Source organism: Nanorana parkeri, unplaced genomic scaffold, assembly GCF_000935625.1.
Source record: "Nanorana parkeri isolate BGI_ZX_2015 unplaced genomic scaffold, ASM93562v1 scaffold153, whole genome shotgun sequence".
Taxonomy (NCBI): Eukaryota; Metazoa; Chordata; class Amphibia; order Anura; family Dicroglossidae; genus Nanorana; species Nanorana parkeri.
In genome coordinates, this window is record NW_017306421.1 from 636,433 (window position 1) to 653,002 (window position 16,570).

General features: G+C 42.0%; 1 protein-coding gene across 1 annotated transcript; it reads right to left on the reverse strand.

The window, feature by feature from the left end:
* Positions 1-690: 690 nt before the first annotated feature.
* On the reverse strand, positions 691-15,609 carry SNX15 (sorting nexin 15). The gene is made up of 8 exons (XM_018554285.1): positions 15,438-15,609; positions 9,451-9,486; positions 8,038-8,158; positions 5,399-5,514; positions 5,121-5,304; positions 4,198-4,365; positions 1,951-2,169; positions 691-1,168 (listed from the first exon to the last, which is right to left on the reverse strand). The coding sequence occupies exons 1-8, from the start codon at positions 15,534-15,536 to the stop codon at positions 1,041-1,043; spliced, it is 1,071 nt and encodes a 356-aa protein (XP_018409787.1). The 5' UTR covers positions 15,537-15,609; the 3' UTR covers positions 691-1,040.
* Positions 15,610-16,570: the final 961 nt, after the last annotated feature.

The following is a 16,570-nucleotide window of genomic DNA, read 5'->3' on the forward strand; positions in this document are numbered from 1 at the left end:
AACTGCCACCATTTTATTCTACAGGGTCTTGGCTTTCAGAGAATATATAATGTTTGGGGGTTTGAAGTAATTTTCAGTCTAAAATGTAGATAACATTGGTGCAAAAAACTAAAAAAAAAAAGGCCTTGGTCATGAAGTGGTTAAAATCGGCTATCAGGTGCGGTCCAGTGCGTTTTCGATGTTTTTTATGCATTCCAGTGCATTCCAGACCAGACAAAATGAGACATGTAGTATTTTTCTGGTCTGGTACAGACTGTGCTGGTGTGAACAGAGGCCAGAAATAGCATAGGGATACATTTTTGGTCCGGAAACAATCTGGTCTGGAGATGATCTGCAATGATGATGTGGTGTGAATGGGCCCTTATAGACACACCCCAGGTAGTCCTTACAGTATGTTATGGTGATAACCAATGTCTTTTTTGGGCATTATTAGCAGCAGAATGTATCCCAACTGGACCCGTTAGTAACATGCACTCTCTATGACTCAAATAACTGAGGGTTATAAAGAAGAGAAGGCAATCTGCAGGTCACATGACCATAACAATGATGCCTAGTTCAGAAACTTAGATGCTGAATGACAAGAAAAAAAAACACATCTAAACAGTGCACAGAGGGAGATTGTTCTAATAAATTGCACATTTTACATCCTGGAACTCAGCTTAAATAATATAAAACACAAACTCTGCTTTTATCAGTAAGCAGAAATCACTTTTGCTTTAGAAATAATTGTTTCCAGTAAGTACATTTACAGCAATTACTAAACAAAAAAGAAGTAGCATTATTGAAGTCTTCAAAAAGAATTGCAGAGAGCAATGTCTGCAGTAGTGTCCACCGTTTCTGAACACGTGGAAGTACTTCGCTCTTTCTTCCTCTGTGAATAAATGAAGAAAGACTAAAACAGACAATTTGTTCTTTTCTATTCAAACGCAAAGGATTGTGTGCATACTTCCTCTCACTATACACATCCAGGACCCTGAAGTTAAATAAAAAGAAATAAAAAAAAATTGTTCTTAATATAAAAAAGTAATTTACAGCCATATTTAAGGGGATTTTTTGTGCTCATCGGATGAACTTCCATCCATGTGCTCCTGAAAGATCTTCTCTGCGTGATGGAGATATTCTGCTGTTCTACGTGTGACAGCCTCGCGTCGCTCAGGGCAACGATCATCTAATATGAAGCAAAGGAAAAAGACATTTAGACGCTCCAGTAGGAATAGCTACATCTCAGACTTTTTTTAGTTTGGTCAAAGTGTTTTTTTTTTTTTTATTACAAGGAATTAGCCTCTGACACAACATGGCGATCATGCCAATACTCACAGGCTGCCTTCTAGATTTTGGGCAATTAAGCTTTTATTATTCAGATTTACAGTGAGTACATCATCACCCTGAAATTAGAATGCAGTGAGAAAAAAAAAACACACCACATGGTCCTGAGGTGTCTGATTCACAACACAGTATTTGTATATGAGAGGCACTAATCTTTATGTGGACTTTATCTAGCATATAGTCTTCATCATATTTAAGCAGATCTTAAGGTGAAAGGTATTATTTTCTGTTAGAGCTGTACATTTGTGGAACCCCCTTCCACAGGCAGTGGTATCACTGCAGCTGTATTCTCTAACAGGCAAATACTGGGCGCCTGGTTACAATGGGGAGTACAATTCTAGAGATGATGGCAAGTAAACCAGTGTTATCCCATTCCTTCTGTCTAGAAGTCACTTTCCTGGCCACTTGTTCCAATGCTGTAATAGAGTGTCCTCTCTAAGAGGACATGGAGGAGCTGCATCTGTGAAAGAGCAGCATGGAGGCATGTCCCACTGTTCTTTCTGCAGATCGCTTTTAGGAATCTTAGTATTTAATGTCAAAGTTAGCAACACATTAGTGTGTTCTAATTCTAAGTTTCTGGTAATGGCCAAACTATAGCTTTCAAAAATGGATACACATATTTACCTTTCACTCCCTTTAATAAAATATCCACGGCATTTCGGAATAGCCTGAAGGCTTCTGGGTATTTTCCAGCTAATTCTAACTCCATTGCTCTCTGCACTTCTGATGTGGCTTGTGACAGGTAAATGCCAGCATCTTCTTCGCCAATAGAAGGAAGCTCCCCTCCTTCACACTTTAGAGACAGCAGATGCAAAGAGGTTTCCGATTCTCTAGATGCACCTTCTGGAAAGAAAATGAACAAAGTACTTTAGCATAGGAATGTACAGGTGGGAAATATAATCCACCCTTCAACCAGGAGCACCATATGGAATATTTTTAGCAAGGTAAACACTTGAAAACATTTGTTTGGTTTGTGCTATATATAAAGTTCACTATATTTAGTTATTTTAGAATTTCTAGAAAATTTAAATGCATTCATTGGCATTATTTTGATGATCGTGCACATTAACCATGTCACATAGCTAAGCTTTTTTACAAAACCTCCACTGTCATCAACTTTATTATTAGGACTCTTTGACCTAAGTTCAGGAAGCTAAGATCGCCACTGTGGTACTATTACAGCTGCTTGAGTAGGCCTCTATACTAGATCTCTCTTGTAGTGATGCTTTCGTAACTTGTAAGAGGGGCAATGGGCATTAGGCCCATCTGTTGTGTCGGCTTTAATTAAACAATGGACAAATGCAGAAAGCCAATATGGCTACTGTCCTGTCTTTCTCCCTAGGTTGACATAAAGGGCTGTACTACTGTAGTAGTTAAAGTGTTATTAAACCCTCCATTTTTTTGCATATATCTACTGCTAGCAAGCAGTAGATATATGCAAAAACTTAAAAAAAAAAAAAGAAAAACGCTTTAAAAAGGGTTAATACTTACCTGTGTCTTCCCCGCGCGCTCCCATCCGAAAATCTAAAAAAATCTCGGGTGGCCGCAAAGCATCTTGGGGCGGGCGCATGCGCAGTTTAGATTTTCGTCTGGGAGACGAGGAGAGACACAAGGTAATTCTATGGTTGCGTGCATCCGCATGCAGACACATTGGGATATGAAGTGCCAGCAAGCACAGAGTCAGCGCTGGATCGGAGACCCTGCGCAGCGCTGGAGAGAAGGCTGAATAGGACTGGAAAGAAGAGGAAGATCGGATTAAGAGACATCATTTAAGTTACGTGCTTCACTAACATTGGGGGGAGGGAAACATTGTTTATCCTTTAATGTCACATTAAGTCTCACTACTTTGTAACAGTGAAATAGAAAGCACCATCATTGTAGGCAGATACACTATATAGCCAAAAGTGGACCCCCGCAATCACATCTACTATGCAGCCAAAAGTATGTTGACTCCTCCCCAAATTATTGTGTTCAGGCGTGTCCAGTGAAGGGTTCTACAGTGTACATTTTAGGCAATTGTGTGCTTGCCAACCTTGTGGCAACAGTTTTGGTAGGGTCCTTTTCTGCTCCAGCATGATTGTGTTCCTATTTACAAGCTAGCTCCATGAAAACAAGTTTGGTGTGGAAGAGTTCAAGTCACCTGTAGAACGCCCTCACCACAACTGTATTACACACATCTGGGATGAATTGGAACGCTGCATGCGAGCCAGGTTTTCTCATGCAACATCAGTACCTGACCTCACAGATGATTTTTGGCAAATGGGCAACATTTCCACAGACACCCTCCAAAGTCTTATGGAAAGCCTTTCCAAAAGAAAGGAGGATGTTATAGCCACAAAGAAGAACCACCTCCATATTAACGTCCATGGTTTTGGAATAGTATAGTTAACAAGCTCATATAGATGTGATGGCCAGCTGTTCATAAACCTTTGTCCATATAATGTACTTTATATAAAAATGTTTATGGTTGATCTCATTGAAACGTATACATCTGAACGGACTTATGTTAAATATAACATCTGGCAGTCATGGTTAGAAATGTGAGGTAACAAGACAATTTAATAGAACTCTACAATATTCAAACCATTCTAGAACACTTTATGTAGGATTTTTGTACTCACCCTAAAATCCTTTGCCCTACGTTTACTCTATGTTCATTGAGGGACACAGGAAACTGATCTTCGATGTGGCAGGTTATAAACTAAAGTTCACGCCATGGTCAGTGGTATTGACATTTTTTTACAAAGAAAAACAAATCAAATGGCATTGTCTTCAAGATAATACTCTTAGTAGAGAAAATACTACGAGAGACAAAATGACCAGACAATGCCAACCCTCTTACTTTAGTTCCTGTTAGATATACTCACTCACCTTCAGAATAACAAGGGTCGAATATTGCCAAGTCATTGGCAGTCAGTGTACTAGTAGATGGCGAGGGGTCCTGGATGTCTTCATCTTCTAAACAGCATAAGTCTTCATTCAGACCAAACAGTACATCAAACTCAGTTTGCTCTGTATAGTGAAAAACAGATGTATTATCTGGCATACAGAATCTGCTGTAAGCTTTTCATTGTGGGTCTCTTATCTTCCTATGCTCCTCAGCTCCATCTGGTGGTCATAATGCGGTGTGAATGAAGTCACATTTTTGCAGAACAAATGGCTCTGTGAACGTTTTAGAAATACAACTCTAAGTCTTCATGTGTATCCAGTAGTTTTTCCGGTATCCAGTAAGAGTACCAATATTTATCTTTCGGTACTCGCCGATACCTAGTACCAGTACTTCCGCTAGCATAGAGCCGTGTCAATACCCAGCGCCCGGCTTCTTGATTGCCCATGAAGTCGGCTCCCTTCCGGTTTGGCTGGCTCGATGCCGATTGGCCGGGAAGCCAGCTTCCAGCCAATCAGCATCGGGACGGCTTCCAGACCAATTAGGAAGCCGGGAGGCGGGTCATTACATGTCGCCGGGCTTCCTGATTGCTTGGGAACCCAGCTCCATGCTGTTTGGCCAGCCTGATGCTGATTGGCAGGGAAGATGGCTTCCCAGCCAATCAGCATGGAGCCGACTTCCCGGCCAATCAGCATCAGGCTGGCCAAACAGCATGGAGCTGGGTTCCCAAGCAATCAGGAAGCCAGGTGGCGAGTCTCTACTCGCCGCCCGGCTTCCTGATTGGCCGGGAAGTCGGCTTCATGTTCCTTCTCGGCACTGCCGGTCAGAGGAAATCTCCCTCTCATATAAGTTACTCTGTAAACTGTCTTGTTTAAGGATAAGAATGTAAAACAGAAACTTTCAGTACCTTTACTGCTGATGTCCTCTATGTGCTCAGCTGCCTCTGCAGACTCTGTCACATCTGAATCATTTGTCACTTCTTCTTTAACTTCAATTGAAGAGCTTCTTACTGGCTCTGGAATTAAAGGAGGGGGCAACACAAGTGTCTCTGTTGCATCTGGACCATTTGATCGCATAGTGGCCTCTCCAGTCTGTGGATAGCATACATAACTCCATTAATAAATTGGCAGGCAGAAGAATGTAACCCCCTCTCATACCCCATCACACATAACATATCTGTCTTACCCTGAAGAACTCCTTCAACTGGGGGCTGTTATTCAGTGCTGGGATGTTCACAGTGAATCTGAGCATATCTTCTGCAGCTTGTCTGCGTTCCTCTATAACAGGGGCTTCAAAACGTCCTGACAACAAAGGGCAGATGTGTGTCAAAGATGTATGAGAACAATTGTTTTACAGATGTCCTTTTAGTTGTAGTTTATTAAAGCAGAACTACACCCTTTTATCATGCCATCAGTGCCATCTTAGCCTCCATTTGGATTGCAGTTGCCATGGTGTTGCACATGTGATCAGCCATTGACCTGATACCAGCCATTTGGGGGCTTGAAAGTTCAGTTAAGAGCTGAATTAAGTACACTGGCAACCCTGACCCCATTCACACCAGGACGGTTGCGGATCAGCAATATATGGGATCATTCATGTTGGCTGGGCCGCGCGGCTGAACCGCCCTGGTGTGAACGGGGCCTAAGAGTTCTGGGAGACAATTAAATTGGTGGGCAAAGTTCTGCTTTAACTTAACAGAAACATCTCATTGCTTGCTATGGGCAGCAGACACATGTGATACATGAAGCCAGGTATTATATAGTATGGTATACCTAACAGGAATCAGTAGGGAAATCTCCCCAATGAGAGGATGATGTATAGGCAAATCTTTAGTACAAAAATTAAAAACTACTTTTTACATTTTAACAAAGGTGAGGCGGGATTAGAATGCATGTTTATTTCTATTGCTCAGTGGAAAGTGCATTTGTGGAGCACTGGATCCCATGGGTAAGTGAATAGTATAAGGAAGTCAAACTTTTCAAGGCAGCTCTTGGTCAGTTGGAGTTTCCCAGAGGGTTCTGGAAGTAGTGACAGTGCATACAAAGGATTAGAAATCCACACACCTTGAACAGGTCAAGCAAGAGTTATTGGTCACAGTAAGTAGTTAAACAGCCAATGTGTGCTTGAAACTTCATGATGGGGGTATTTCTCGGGCAACCAACTTGGTCACAGTCTCATCCTGGCCTACCGTAGTGTGTCTTACGTCACAAATGGGTCTTTTCGGGTTACCTTTCTGGCAGGCCTTACAGTTACCGCCCTTCCTCTCTAGCATCTCCAAGTTGTCAGATTTCCTACGACCATTGACTGCCTTGGAATCTCTATGCTCCGCAGAGCCCCTTATGACGACCTCAGTCACTGCTTTACTCCATGCTGGTCTCTCCGGAACCAACTTTTGCTCCCCCTTTCCTTTTCAAATGGGAACAGGATCTTGAGTTGAGCTTTACACTCTCTCAGAGGCAATGCATACTATTTTTCTCACTTAAAGGGGTTCTAAACCCTCCGGTTTTTTTTGCTTATATCTACTGCTAGCAAGCAGTAGAGATAGGCAAGAAGTGTAAAAAAAAAAACATTGATATAGAACGCATGTTAGCATTCACAAACTTTTACCAGATGTATCTGACAAGTGCTGGAGATGTGGCACGGAAAAAGGCACACAGCTTCACATTTTTTGGTCTTGTTCCAAATTGTCTAACTTCTGGGCCACTATTAGAGATGTTGTACAAAAAGTCTCACTGACTGTCCAGTCCCTATGGACCCTGCATTTTTGTTTCCTACATGCTAATGCTTTCCCAGTAAAAGTGTACAAGAAATTGGCTATCGGACATCTACCAAATGCTGCATCGCAAGCAATTGGCGGAAAGAATCTCCCCCTCCGTTGACAGAATGGATCAACAGAGTGGAAGAGATCTGAAGGCTGGAAGACCTGATTCTCTCTGTGAGAGATACCCCTGATAATCACATTCAGATATGGTTTTACTGGAAACAGCTCCTCTTTTTGGACGAGGGTAAAAGTCTCCCATTGAGCTCTAAGTAATCTTGCCTCACTCTTCTCTGCCCTGCATGGTACTGCCGTATTATTTTTTTTTCTTTTTCAAGAAGCTCCCTGAGCACTTTGGTCTTTTTCCTCACTTACTCACCCACCTTACTCCCTCCCCCCTATCCATTTTCTTTTACCTCTACCCCTTCTCTAGTCTCTTCTGGGTTTGGACCTCCCTCGGTAGTGTGCTGAGCCTTGTTTTGGCTCCCACCTAAAACACGGCCCCCCTTGTTTTTTTTCAGAACAACCATCCAATATCCTACCCCATTTGTTGGGATTTCAATTTGATATTTCCTTTTCAATATTATTAACTGCTGACATGTGAATGACTGGCATCCTGATACTCTTTGTAATATTTTCCTTTTGCTGATTGGTTGTGCTGTTTATTCTTTTTTTTGGCATGCCTATTAATACCGTTTTTCATTGTTATTGTATTTGTGTTCAATAATTAAAATAAAGTATTAAAAATAATGTTTTTTTTTAAAACAGCCAGTGTTTCGGGAGCTCAACACTCCCCCTTCATCAGGGCTAGGAAACAAACTGCATATAATACTAAGAATCCAGAAGCTTATCATACAAATATATAATACCACTACGTGGTATTATATAATATATAGTAATGATGTCCTTTGCTTAAAAAGTTTTTTGACAGGCATTTTATTAGATGCTGGTTTGTTATTATTTTTAAGCTTCTCGATACTTGGTATTATAGGCTGTTTGTTTCCTAGCCCTGATGAAGGGGGAAAGTTCCATACAGAGAAATTAAGATATAATGTTAGGCACTCACCAAAAACTTGAGCCTTCGGGAACGCTGGAAATTCCTGAGTGCGCTGGAAGAGATTCCGGTGTGTGTAGGAGAGCTCTCCATGTAGTTTCTTGAAGTCACTGTAACGTTTCCAAACCACAATCTGGAAGAAGGCGGCATGTTATTCTTTATATGAATTGTTTCAATGACTGTAAAAACATCTGAATACAGCAGTGAGCACAGTGGTGATGTATAAAGATGTAGTAAAGCTTCATGTAGAAAGGCATTCCTAATAGTGTTCACTAGACCAGGGGGCCAGTAATGCAACCTTGAGGAGAACACCTTGAGACAGAGGGTATTCCCGCCCCCGAAACATTGGGTTCTCCCTCATGATATAATACACTTTTTTTGGTTAAACTATTTTCCACCTAACTCCTTTGCATGCAGGTACAGAATGGAATTAGATACCTAAATAAAGAATCCGTATTCCAAGAGGTACAATGCTGTCTGGATTGTTGATGGAGGGAATAAGGAGGAACAACTCAAAGGAGTGGGGACCAAGGGGCAACAGGGTATACAACAGTGAGGTCATGTGGGTTTTTGACCCGTGGCAAGAAAAGATGTGAGGGCAGGGGTTGGGTAAGAGGAGAAAGGTAGCCCCCTTGGTGATTCAATCCAGGAAGAAGGTCGGTTAAAGGGAGAAAAAAAAAAAAAAAAGAGAGAACAGAAAAAGAGAATAGAGGTTGTGGGCAAACAAGGAGTGGGTATGACTGGGGCACTAAGTCAAAAATGAGTGGTGTCCATGGAGAGTTCAGATATCATTATCTTCATCAGTGGTTGTAAATCTCATTCTTGTGGTTATGGTGTGCTTACTCTGTTTTTTTAATATAATAATGTTGTAGGTCAGTTGAATAGAGTGCATTTTCTAGTTAAAATGTATCAGCAAATCTGGCTATACATGCTCCAATATTTTATTTTTTTTGCTTAACCTGCAGACTGAGCATAAAAAATAGAACAGATTTCTCCATCAATGCTTATGAACGTGGATGGATGAATCCCCCGCCGTTCCCATATTTAGAATACCCGCTAGCTACTATCAGAATACCTGAAATGGAGCTAGCAGCTGACGAGAAATTTCCAGCTGGCTTCTTCAATCAGCTGATCGAGGGAAGCCGGGTAGAAGGGTGCCAACAGCAGCACCCATGCAGTGGATTTCAGCTGGTTCATCAAGAACCGGACAAAACCTGAAGCATGTACACCTGGCTTAAAACAAACACGCATTCAATCCTGTTAAGCTATTCCTCCTTTCTTTTCTTAAGCTGTCATTTAGAAAAGATAAGTGGAGCTGGAGGGCTAGGTTTGTGGAAGGAAATTTTTCTAGGGATGAGAGGGGTACTAACCACTAAGCCAGAAAAGAGCAATCAATGCAAAGCCAACATTAGGATCTGTAAATACCTCTTTAGCATCCTGAGGGTCCTTCTTTGGTATAAACTGAAAATAAATAAATGGATATTTAACACATAATAAAACAGTGTTTATTGATAGTCTGAATAGGCAAATAAAGACAGAATCCTTAAACATAGTTACCATTAATTAGCCAAATCGTCTGGATGAAATTCATGGTTAAAGGGAAAGTAAAATGATTTGGGGTCAATTTAAAAATAAAATATTTTGAAGTTGATGCATTTTTAAAATGATGTCTCATATTATTTTATTTTTGTTTATAAAAACAAACTTAATTTATTAAATAAACATTAACTACAGGTTTCACCCATGTCGCAGAGTCCACTGGATATTATCGGTTTTCTAATAAGAACAAAGCATGTAAAAAAGGGGAAGGAGAAGGGTGTTAGGCCCCATTCACACTGAGCGACTTACCTTTAGCGGCGGATCCGCGTGGCCGGGATAGCGCGACTGTTCGGGGCGACGTCCAGCGACGGTAGCGCGACCTTCACCGCCGGGCTCCATTAAAAAAGAGCAAAATCCGCGGAAAAAAGGGTCCTGCTGGAGTGACAGCGACATGGAGCAAAGACAGCTAAGATAGCTAAGATAGCTAAGATAGCTAAGATAGCTAAGATAGCATTGGCCGGCGACTTCTCGCAATATCGCGCGGCAAAAATGCGCAATATAGCGGCGGAAATCGCACGATAAGTCGCTTAGTGGGAATGGGGCCTTACTCCAGTGACTCAATCACCCTTGTGTGTGAATCTGAGCTTGGCCTAGTAAGCTCTGTGAACAGACGTTTTCTTTTTCTCAAAAAGGAGCAATTCAGATTAGCCCCCAATATTTCCTCAAAGCCACTAAAAGAAAAGTTTAAAAAAAAAAAAAAACCATAAAAATAAAATATTAAAAAAATTATTAAAAGACATTTTAAAAAGGTTGGGGAAAAAAAATAATTTTTAGTTTTGGCCTGACAAATTTTGAAATTTCGGTCTAAAATTTTCATTTAGATGCATCCCTAGCAAATAGCTTGTTTTTATCATTACTATAAAATAATTAACTATTCCGCCTAGGAGTTATGCATTGTGTAATAAGTGCACTGCTACTACAAGCAACTCTAGTCCAACTGACTGAGTCCCACTTTCAGTGCAGCAGATTTCCGTGGCTCCCATAGAGTATATTAGCCTGGCCTGTTTACAGGTCTCCTCAGCCATAAGCAATCATGATGATTTCTATGCTACAATGCAATGATGCAATCACTGAAGATCGCAAACTGCTAAAGCAGACAGCCCCTGCATGAGTTTTGGTACAGTGTAGAAATACATACAGTGGGGGGAATTGATCAAAACTGGAGCAGAAGAATCTGGAGCAGTTGGCTTTTGCAACCAATCAGCTTCTCTCTTCAGTTTGTTCAGTTAAGGTTTGAAAATGACAGGTGGATGCCGATTGGTTGCCATGCACAGCTGCTCCAGATTTTGTCTGCTCCAGTTTTCATGAATTCCCCATATAATGTCTAGATCAGGACTGATGGGCAGGGAAGGCATCAGAGGCCCCTCTAGATATGAAGTCCGCTTTCCACTGTCCGCTGTCTGAAATCAAGTACTATGGGAAAAATGGATAGGACTTAGCTAGACTCATGCGGGGCCTGCATTCTTGTGGCTGAATGCGATCTCCAATGATTGCATAAGTGCATTGGATCATAGAAATTACTATTAATGGCCCTTGGTAGCATAGACATTATATCAGGTATAAATCTGGAATAGGAAGTAAGAGGAGATCTCTCCAAAGTGAGGGAATATCCTCTCTTATACAACCAGAATAGGTTTTCCCACACCTCCTGTAACTGTGAAAACTCTATAATGTTGGATTTCCCATAAATTTTACACTGGAGGCAAAAGTCACCAGAACTAATAGTGAGGCTAAATTTCCCTAGCAGGAACACAATCAGTAATACAAAAATGTCTTACATTCTATGTATACTCATCCAGGTACTGTGACCAGTTACATTTTCTTCTATACCTATTTAGTCTTGACTTAAAAGGAGAACTATGGGGTTAAGTCTTTTCCCCATAGTTCTCCTTAGGGTAACGGGAGGACACAAACTAGCGTCCTCCCGTCACCCTAGGCTCAGTATACCGCGAGCTGTAGCTCACGGTATACTGAGACGCGGCAGTATACAGTATACCGCGAGCAGCTGAGACGATTGTGCCGGGATCCGCCCAGCTGCGTGACTGACAGCTGGCTCTGCCTATTTGGAGGCAGAGCCAGCTGTACCCGCCCCCTCCACCAAAGTTAAATTTGCCCTTTTTATAATCTTGTATTTTAATTCATTTTGATATTCTGCTTCCTGAATGAATGCTTGGGAAACTTTGTTTTCTGGCTGATATTGAAAGCTGCTTGAGCAGAATTCCTCTTTTTAAAGCAGCTGACTTGTTAAAATGTCTTTGTAAACGAATGAATAACTAAAGATCAGAATCCGTGACTAATCAGTTCTCACATGTTCCATACACACGTGTCAACACTGGACAGTCCTACAGGTCACATGTGGTCTAATCCGGACCATAGGAAAATGTCTTGTGATTACTATTGGTTAGATCTTATACTAAGCACAACAAAATATATTTTCTCTTTCCCTTCATTAGCATAATAATGTCTTTGTTTAAACCAACTTGCTTCAGTTTTCTGCACTCGTGATAATGACCTCTGATGATGACCTTCACGAAGTAAGGACTCTTTGGAGGGAATTTATCAAAACTGGAGCAGACAAAATCTGGAGCAGCTGTGCATGGCAACCAACCAGCTTCTTTCTTCAGTTTGGCCAGTTAAGATTTGGAAATGAGAGAGAAGCTGATTGGTTGCCAGGCACAGTTGCTCCAGATTTTGTCTGCTCCAGTTTTGATAAATTCCCCCCGTTGTATTTATGTATTCAGTTTCTGAGTTTTCTAGATTTGGGTACAGTGAGGAATGGTTAGAAACCTCAGGTAGTTTTTAGTAGCCCCATTGGGGAGCTTTCCCTGCATTTCTGGTCCAGGAGAAATATGTTACAGCTTGACAGCTAGACAGTCAATGGGAAAAGAAGTGAGGGAACATCACCCCAAAGGGTGAAAAGCAAGATGTCTTCTGAACACTGGGAAATTGCTTCAAATGAGCTTTACTAAATTACAATCATTAAAGTTACTATACATATGAAACGTTTCAGTGTTTCACAACGTGGCCTTTATCAGACAAATATCCTATGCGACGCACCTGTGGCATCTCTTTTAGTCTCACTGCACCCAGAAGCTATATGATCAGATCATCTTACATAGTGTGATTTGGCTATGTGAATATTTAATCTCCTCGATGGATACACAAGTTCTAAGCCTTCCCTCCAGTATCCAAAACCAAAATATAAATGGGTGAAGTTGGACTTTAAAGCCAAAATAAGTTATGATTTAAATCAGTTAACTAAACTCAGTGCATCAAAACAAAAGTTGTAAAAATTGTTACGGTTTGTTTTGGAAGAAAGCAGTCTGCAAAAAAGGACTGCTGCATTCTGTGTGGAAGCAGTGGTCTCTCTGAAGAGGCCCAACACACCATTGTAAATCAGAGCTAGAGCTTTCCAATCAGCAGGGAGTAAGAGCTTTGCTGAGTGGTAGGAATAGGCCTGATTTAGAGGGGGCATATTGGACTGCTGCTGATAGCCCACTGCTTCCACACTGATTGCAGTACTTCATCTCTGCATCATGGGGAGGGACAACTTTTATTGTAAAGTATGTAGGCAAAGTCTGCCACGCTCCATAGATCTATGCGGAATTAAAGGAGAACTATGAGGTGAGTGCTTTTCACTCACCTCAATGCACAAAATGATAGTTAAACCCACAAGCTGTTTCCACCAGTATTTTTGCTTTATATTGAACTTTTTAAAATAACAAACATAACAATTTAGAGGCTGGATGAAAGGTTAGGGGCAGTAAAAAAAACGTTTGATAGTTAAACATAACATTTTAAAGAGGTCTAAACATTTAGACCAAAAGAAGGATAATGTGTAGAATGTGAGAGACACCGAGTAAGCCCTCATTCAGACAGGAATCGGCCCGCGCGTCAGCTCCGTGCAGGGCCCTACCGAGTAGTTCCCGGGAAGGACAGGTGCTGCATGTGATTACTACGCAGCCCCCATCCTTCTCTATGGACTACGCAGTTGTATGCCCCCCTACGCTCACCCGCCCAGCACATCTGTGCGGGTGAGCGTACTCGTACGCTGACAGGATGGATCCTGTCTGTGTCCGAGCCAGGAATCACGCACCCCTACGGACCTGCACTTGAGGTGAGCGTAGGGGGGTGTACTGCCGCGTAGTCCCATAGAGAAGGACGGGGGCTGCGTACTAATCACACGCAACACCTGTTCTTCCCGGGAGCTGCCTGATACGGCCATGCACGAAGCACGGAACTGTACTTGCAGGCCGATTCCAGTGTGAATGAGGGCTTAGGTTTCCATACTGCATGTCATTGTCAGATTAATAATTATGCCATTTCCATCCCACTGCACTCAACATTGTTTTTATTTCCTGATATAATCTGCTATATTGACAGATGATACAATGTATCTAAACATATCACTTTTCCTTTAAAAATGTATACAAACACCTGCAATGTATGGAATAAAAGATACATATTGACATGTCAGTGTACACCATCCATGACATGTCCTCTTTCCTTCCTAATATATAATGCAAGAGGTTTACATAATGACATCTCAACACACACAATCCATGTCCTCTTTCATTCCTCATGTATCATGGAGTAGATCTACATGACATGTCCTCTTTCGTTCTTCATGTATGATGGAGTGGATCTATATGATGACATGTCCTCTTTCATTCCTCATGTACTATGGAGTGGATCTACATGACATGTCCTCTTTCATTCCTCGTGTACCATGGAATAGATCTACATAACGACATGTCCTCTTTCATTCCTCATGTACCATGGAGTGGATCTACATGACATGTCCTCTTTCGTTCTTCATGTATGATGGAGTGGATCTATATGATGACATGTCCTCTTTCATTCCTCATGCATCATGAAGTAGATCTACATGACATGTCCTCTTTCGTTCTTCATGTATCAGGGAGTGGATCTATATGATGGCATGTCCTCTTTCATTCCTCATGTACCATGGAATGGATCTACATAATTACATGTCCTCTTTCATTCCTCATGTATCGTGGAGTGGATCTACGTGACATGTCCTCTTTCATTCCTCATGCACCATGGAGTGGATCTACATGACATGTCTTCTTTCTTGCCTCATGCACCATGGAGTGGATCTACATGACATGTCTTCTTTCTTGCCTCATGCACCATGGAGTGGATCTACATGACATGTCTTCTTTCATGCCTCATGCACCATGGAGTGGATCTACATAATTACATGTCCTCTTTCATTCCTCTTGTATCGTGGATCTACGTGACATGTCCTCTTTCATGCCTCATGCACCATAGAGTGGATCTACATGACATGTCTTCTTTCATGCCTCATGGAGTGGATCTACATGTTATGTCCTCTTTCATTCCTCATGCACCATGGAGTTGATCTACATGACATGTCCTCTTTCATTCCTCATGCACCATGGATCTACATGACATGTCTTCTTTCATGCCTCATGCACCATGGAGTGGATCAACATGACATGTCCTCCTTCATTCCTCATGCACCATGGGGTGGATCTACATGACATGTCCTCTTTCATTCCTCATGTATCATACACATGTTGTTCATCACTGATGGCTGACACAATGCAGATTTATTTCCTCTTCCCTGTATGTGTGTGGGGAGCACATATTATACTGGACAGGAAGCTGTGTGACATCGATCACCCTCCACCCCTCGCCCTGCACCGGAGTACGGATACTTTAGAAGCGATCGGTCTGCAGAGGTGTGCTGACTAACTGCTTGTAAACTCACACTGGGGTGGACAGGGCACAGGAGCACTGGCATTAAAAGGAAAGCAGCCGCTTACCTCAGCGATCACCTTATACTCCGTGAATCCTTTTGGATTTGTTCGGTTCTCGGTCACGTGATACCTCCGTTCATACTGATCCCGGACAGCCCGGGACATCTTACCTCGGGCACAATGTTGTTTATGCCCCTTTAAGACAGCAAGCTTCAGGTGACATCGCCGAGCATGCGCAGTGCGTACTTCTTGCCATCCGGCAGCTGCATTGTACAGAGCAGCGCACGGTAGAGGAAGACAACCAACTGCCAACCAGGAGTTCTGCGCATGCGTATTTCACATCATCGCGTGTCAGTTTGACTGCCAATGAGCTGGGGCAGCCAGGATGATACTTTCCGTTGGACAAAAGAGCAGATGAGGTGATTTAATCAGTGTGATCAAATGAGTGGAATAGTGTATTCAGAAGTCACATCCAGTCTACCAAGCGCTGCCTTACCTTTCAGTGCAGCAAACCTGTACATAAGGGAAGATGTACTCAGACATTTTGTAGGCTCTATTAGCTGAAAATGCTTATTGTCTGGCTGCAATGCTGGTGCCATGGCTATAAAGACTTAATTAGGGCAAAGTGACAGTGGAAAGCCTGTCCCGGAACCTACTCAGGGCTGTGTGTCAATGACAGAGCAGGAAAACAGAAAAAGAAAGTCTAAAGCGCTACTACCCTTGCAGGCAGGAATTGTTCAGGCCAACATTCGTCTGAAATCATTCAGAATTCATTGATAAGTTCATTTGACCTCCTTCGGACCTGCAGTTGAACTTTTGACTTGCATTTGACCTGCTGCAAATGGGTTTTTCATTCATGCATGTGACCTTCTCCCAGAATGCAATGTTTGGGTCTAAGTGGCCTATCCAATAGCCAGTTCCGAACATTGTCACATCAGTAGGGAGATGTCATCCACTTCATGTAAATTCCAACACCATCCGACATGAAGCTTATAACTCCTTAAGGACCCTTTCGCTGAGGAGGCCTTTTTTAGTTTTTTGCACATGTTATAAACCACATTTTAGGTCTGGAAATTACTTCAACCCCCCAAATAGTGTATGTTTTCTAAAAGCCAAGGCCCTGTAGAATTAAATGGCGCCACTTGTACATTTTTATGTTGCACGATATTAGCTCAACTATTTTTCAAATCCCAAACTTT

Coding starts and splice junctions, on each gene's coding strand:
- SNX15 (XM_018554285.1), bottom strand. CDS start 15,536: ATGTCCCGGGCTGTCCGGGATCAGTATGAACGGAGGTATCACGTGACC. Junction 5,305..5,398: donor AGTTGAAGGAGTTCTTCAGG/GTAAGACAGATA, acceptor TGCTATCCACAG/ACTGGAGAGGCCACTATGCG. Junction 1,169..1,950: donor TTTATTAAAGGGAGTGAAAG/GTAAATATGTGT, acceptor GCTTCATATTAG/ATGATCGTTGCCCTGAGCGA.